General features: G+C 35.1%; 1 protein-coding gene across 2 annotated transcripts in view; it reads right to left on the bottom strand.

The window, feature by feature from the left end:
- LOC106872767 (U4/U6 small nuclear ribonucleoprotein Prp4) overlaps positions 1-6295 on the bottom strand; it is a 29448-nt gene that overhangs the window by 9911 nt on the left and 13242 nt on the right. For both annotated transcript variants that reach the window (XM_014919859.2, XM_014919860.2), the window contains exons 8-12: positions 4667-4761; positions 4183-4241; positions 3400-3523; positions 2841-2933; positions 2015-2137 (exon numbers count right to left, since the gene is read on the bottom strand). In XM_014919859.2, the coding sequence (XP_014775345.1) occupies positions 2015-2137; positions 2841-2933; positions 3400-3523; positions 4183-4241; positions 4667-4761 (494 nt within the window). The remainder of the gene's footprint in view (positions 1-2014; positions 2138-2840; positions 2934-3399; positions 3524-4182; positions 4242-4666; positions 4762-6295) is intronic.

Below are 6295 nucleotides of genomic sequence, written 5' to 3'. Positions count from 1 at the left end.
ATACCGCCTGACTGGCCCTCATGCCGGTGGCACGTAAAAAGCACCCACTACACTCTCGGAGTGGTTGGCATTAGGAAGGGCATCCAGCTGTAGAAACTCTGCCAAATCAGACTGGAGCCTGGTGTTGCCATCCGGTTTCACCAGTCCTCAGTCAAATCGTCCAACCCATGCTAGCATGGAAAGCGGACGTTAAACGATGATGATGATGATGATGATCCTTACATAAATCAAGGTCATTTTTATAATGTATTGTAATTCTACTGTTGGAGACTAGCTTGCACCAATTTTTATCTAACAATATTCATTTCTTTTATCTCTTGTCATTATACAAACATTTCCTCACCCAAATCACCCAAGTATTAAACATTAGGCAAAATGCTTTCTGAATAAGCTTGCACAGAAGCTATTGTCATTCAAATATCTTCAACAATTACCAAACTTGAAAAGCAAAAGAAACAAGACTAACCTCACACAACCAGCCTGCTTGTCAGGTGCAGTTTTCTTTTTCTTCTGTTTCTTTACAAATTAAAAATACTGCCCATCCTTATTGAAAACTCAACCCCTACCACCATCTAATTGTTCTTAACCCTTCCTTAGTCTGGTAACACTTTCAAATATTGTTTATATGATAGGATGTTACACCACTGCATTAGAAAAAAATTCAAATATCATTATTATCTTGTAAAATATATTCATACTGTTCCTATACCGTATTTCTCCATTCACTGGTGACAAACAGACTGCATTGAAGTAGGGTTTAATACAAAAATATAATATTGTTAAAAAAAAAGTACTGTTTATAACTCTTGTTTATTAAGTGGACATTCACAAGGTTATGCATGATATAATTTTTTTTATCAGTAAAATGATACAGAAGATAGAAAAATAAGAAATCAATCGACAACAGCTTTTGATCTGGCAAGATTCTTCTAATTTCTATTCTGAGATGTTTTTGAGAAGTATTTTTTAGAGTTTTCTTTTTAGATCACCCTTTATAAGCACCATACATAGATTTTTTTACGAAGTGATGGTGCTGTAGCTTATTCTGTGAACATATAGAATAGTCAAGATGAAAAAACAAGAGGTCAATGACAGACGTTTCTTGAAGCTTGATTTCTCCCTACCATCATACTGAACACATCAAACCACATCCCAGCTTTTTTTGAAAAGTGGTGATTTAAGGTTTCTTTTAGTTATGGTAGTAAAGTTCCTTCCTGAGTAATATAGACTCATAGGGCCAGTTTCCTCGTTTCCATGGTGTATATATTCCCCAGTGGATGGGACACCAGTCTGTCATAGGATTACTCATTTTTGCCAGTTGAGTGGACTGGAATACACACACCTCCACTTTACATATCGTACTTTGGAATAATTCCATACCCCAACAGAGAAACAAACAAGTGTTCTCTTCACAACAGTGGAGACAAGACTACACAATTCTTGCTGATACCTTCTTTCACTGTTTCAAAAAAGCAGTCAAAAGGAAGAATCATCAACTTAGCTTTTAAAAAAAATTGTTGTGAATAAACAATCTGCCTGACAAACTGAAGATTAAAAAATTACTTACAATTCCAGGGATACTTTCTCACTCTGTACTTGTTAAGGCATACTCTTAAGGAATCAATCACACTCAAACCTTATTATGTCTTTATGCATTACAAACACCCAAATTATACTCACTACAAATCTAAAAGATCTCCTCATACCTGATATACATCAGAGTATTGTTGTTAAAAAAAAGTAAAAAAAGAAAAAGAAAACAAACTAACTTACTCACTCACTTGTATATTCCAAAGCAGTAGCTTTATTAAAAAGCAACTCACTCATACCTTGTAATTACAGGAACACTGTTTTGAAAGAAAACTCTCACACTCAACATTAACTAGACAGAGAATCAACCTCGAAAATAAAAACAAAAAATCAATACCACCTACTTATTAGAAGAGAAATCTAAAGAAGCTTCTTGCATTTAGTATTTGTGAAAACATGGACTTAAATAAACTTGCACACTCACCCTGTACTTGCTAGAGCACCATCTTTCTGGAAAGCAATGCAATAGACAGGTTTACTGTGTCCTTCTTGATGAAGAATTTCTTCCTGTACTTCCAGATCCCAGAGTCGCCAAGAATTGTCAAAACTACAATATTAAAGACATGAATAAACTGTAATAACAGCAATAATAAACATTTATCATCAGTGCTATCCTCTACCTATTTTGTCTACTGCTCAGACTGAGAGCCCATCTCCAGTGTTCTGTGCTATCTTACCGATCAGACCTACAACTCCAATATCTGCATAAAATCCTCTTGTAACCCTAACCATTATCATCAGCTTACAATATATTTGCAGCCACATCAAACATATTATAAATTTACCAGGGTATTTGTGTATTCTTATGGAGACAAGCTGCTTGGAGAATTATTCACTAATCAAAATAAGAAGAAGAGTAAGCTAAAATGTTAAACAATAAGAAAAGATTATGGTAGTTAAAAGGAGCTTACCATTGTCCAGGATATATGTTAAGAGCAGCACTATTCCAAGAAAAAGATTTTTTATTTATACCATATATTTTGTGAACAATAGTTTCCAATGAGCCTATCATTAGTTCACTTTTTTCAGATAGAAAGAGCGATAAGGGAGTGCCATGCAACTCATGCAAAATAAAGACCATAAGGTAGTTTAATTTTGTCTGAATGCACTGCTTTATTGGTATTCTGTATGAAAGTTATGGTGGGAGATACTTTCCTAAAGTACTATATAGTGGAGTTGAACATAAGACTGTCATTTACTTGTGATGTATAAAAAAAATAAAATCTCAGTTTATAAAGAATATAACTGACCAACAGGTTCCAAGGAATCTTCCAGAAGGGTGATAAGCCAGTCTAGACACTCGGTATGGGGCATGGCCTTCAATATCAGCTACTGGTTCATCACTAAATGAAACAGAAAAATGCTATCAATAATTAATTATTGTTAGATGGCATCAGGTACTAAGTCATTAAATAGATATAGATTCCAGCAGTGTTGAAGTGATTGAGTTATTTCACTGTGTAAAAAGAGGTTACATGCAAATATTTAGTGATGACACTTCAATAAAATATTGGAAAATGATATTTGCTTCGAAATTATGTTCTACAAAACCAAACACTTCAGTATACCTTAGTTTTCAGAATAATGATTTACAGAACTAAAAAAAAATTAAATACTTACTTTTCTGCCAGAGACTGATTGGTTAGAACTAGTATGAGCTACTTAACAATGTAAAGTGAAGAAGCCAAAAGTGCAACCTGCCTACATTTTTTAGGATTTTGTCTGACTTTTGAACCAAATTAAAAATATTTAAAATATCATGTAGTGCATAGACAGTGTAGATAATAAATACCCATAAACAAATACTACCTTATAAGGTTCCAGAGTTTTACTGTGCCATCTTGTCCACAAGAAGCCAGACAGCAAGCTGCATCATCCATAGTAAGAGTCGCTTGAGGATGGAACACAATTGCTCCTACATTACAGTTATGGCCTATAAATAAACAAGGTGACAAAGTGACAAGATAATGACAAGAATCATTGTTCAATAGTTGTATTCTTCCTTGTAACACTTTACAATCATTTTTCAGATTTGTAAAAGACAGAAGCAGCTAATAGGAGCAGACATGGCTGTGTCGTAAGAAGTTTATTTCCCAACCACATGGTTTCAGGTTCAGTCCCACTGCGTAGCACCATGGGTAAGTGTCTTCTACTATAGTCACAGGCTGACCAAAACCTTGTGACTGGATGTGGTAAAGAGAAACTGAAAGAAGCCTGTCATATGTGTTTGTGCATGTGTGTACCTGTGTGCATGTGTGTGTGTGTTACTATCTTCTTTCCTTGACACCATGTAATAGTTATGAGTGCCACCATCATACATACAGTGTCCTTTGTTTCCAATTTTCCCTGAAAACATGCCCGGTCATGGGGAAATATTACCTTACTTGGAAATAGGTGTGGGTTGGCAACAAGAAGAGCGTCCAGCTGTGAAAAATCCACTTCAACATATTCTCTGGCCCATGAAAGCATCAGAAAGTGGATGTCAAAATGATGATGGTTTATGATGTGTGTGTGTGTGTGCATGCGTGTATGCGTGCATGTGCATGTGTGTGTGTGTGTGTGTGTTTGTGTATACACTTAGAATTTACAAACCTCGGAGAGTACGGATCAAACTGCAGTCAGGGACAGACCAAAGTTTACATAAACCAGACCTGAATAATAGATAAGAGATTAAATAGCCAAAATCAGAAAAGATAATTCAAAGAAAATCAACACTAAATCAAATGATAATGTTTACCATTACTCATCATCAGTAATTAATAAAATCTTTATTTTTATTATGTCATAACTTAGACAGAGCTGTCAGTATTTAATGAACCCCTGTAGAGTAGAACTGCACTGCTAAGCTCATTTCTTGATTTTGAAAAAAAATGAAGTTAACAGCCTGCCTGTTCACATTAAGTTCAACTCCTGACTGGTTAGCAATAGAAGGACATTTAACTACAAAATTTCTAGCAAACAATATCTAAATTTATAAAAATAGCTCTAAATATGATGATATGGTAAAGATAAATGTAACACAGAAATAAAAGATGAAAATCTTTACTGCCACTGAAGAGGAATGTTGTCTACTTACCAAGATGCCACAGCAAGCATAGATGAATCTGGACTAAACTGACAGAATGAAAGAGGGCGGTTATCTCCTATCTGACTGCATTCATTAGACACAGACTACAAAATATTGAGACAAAAAGGAAATTATGACAACACAACACAAGATGAAAGTGAAGAATAATTCTATAATTATACAGCAATATCACTTAGCATAATTTGAGAGATTTTATTTGTGGTTCTCAGACCCAAGCCCTTTACCTTCCATCCGGATTCCTGAGCAAAAAAGGTAAATAGTTGCATACTCAGCTCAAGAATAACGACTGCAGGCAAACTAATGGGCAAAATCACAAAAAAAAAAAATTTATGCTTGCATAAGGGTAAACACTTCATCTGAAGAATAAATAATTTCCTTAGCTGCAAAAAGTCTAGGCCCTGCTTGTTTACCAAATGAAGTGCTGGGTTCATCATATGCTCATTTCATTGCAAAAACCCCATTTTTTAAAATTAAAAACAAAAGTAGACAACAACTATGGGATACAGCATTAACAATAAATCATAAACAGACTTGACTCAAAGCTGCAAAGTGATTGTTTGACTATTTTTAGTATTTTATCTTCTTTTTCTATGACTGTTGTTCATTACAGCTTTAATGGGAATCTGCTAGAGATTACATTTCAGCTATTCCCACTATAATGGGTTCATGGCATGATAGGGTTAATCAGTGAAACTAAAGAATGACCATGGTTTTGCAAAAGTCCTCATGAATTACAGTTGGTGAAGTTTGTTGTGTGGTCTTTTATGTGGAAACAGACCTCGGTGCTGGTGGCACATAAAAAGTACTCAATCCACTCTGAAGGTAGTTGGTGTTATGAAGGGCATCTAATCATATAAGCCATGCCAAAACAGACAATGAAGCTTGGTGCAATCTCCTTCTTAGCCAGCTCCAGTCAAACCATCCTATTCAGGCCAAGCATAGAAAACAGATGTTAAATGATGATGATGTTGAAGGGAGGAAGTAGAAGATAGTTTAGGTTAATTTGAAGTTTGAAAAATTGGATGATACTGAATGGAGTTAAACATATGGGCATATGAAGTTTTGTATGGTGTAAACCTTTGCCAGAAAGTTTATATATAACACATGGTACAAAGTTTGGGTAAGACACAAGTGTGGATTTTGTAAGAAATTCAATAGGTTTTATCTGGTAAGGAAATGTTTCAGATTCAGATGATATAGCTTTAATTTTGCACAATTTTCTAAAGGTTGAAATTATTTGTTTTGTATAGATCAAAGGTTTTATAACTACATTGATCACTTTGAAGATGTGATATTGAAGATACTGTAAGAGCTGATTGTCAATGATTATATCTGTTACTTTAAGACTGTAGATTGAGAGTAAGAGAAATAGAGTAATAATTAGCAAGACCATAAAGATCTCTTTTAAGGGTATGGGATATACAATTGCTTGCTTCATCATCATCATCATCGTCGTCGTTTAATGTCCGCTTTCCATGCTAGCATGGGTTGGACGATTTGACTGAGGACTGGTGAAACCAGATGGCTACACCAGGCTCCAATCTGATTTGGCAGAGTTTCTACAGCTGGATGCCCTTCCTAACGCCAACCACTCAGAGAGTGTAGTGGGTGCTTGTT

Source organism: Octopus bimaculoides, chromosome 1 (assembly GCF_001194135.2).
Source record: "Octopus bimaculoides isolate UCB-OBI-ISO-001 chromosome 1, ASM119413v2, whole genome shotgun sequence".
In the NCBI taxonomy this organism is placed as follows: domain Eukaryota; kingdom Metazoa; phylum Mollusca; class Cephalopoda; order Octopoda; family Octopodidae; genus Octopus; species Octopus bimaculoides.
This window is presented reverse-complemented; position numbering and strand designations above follow the sequence as displayed.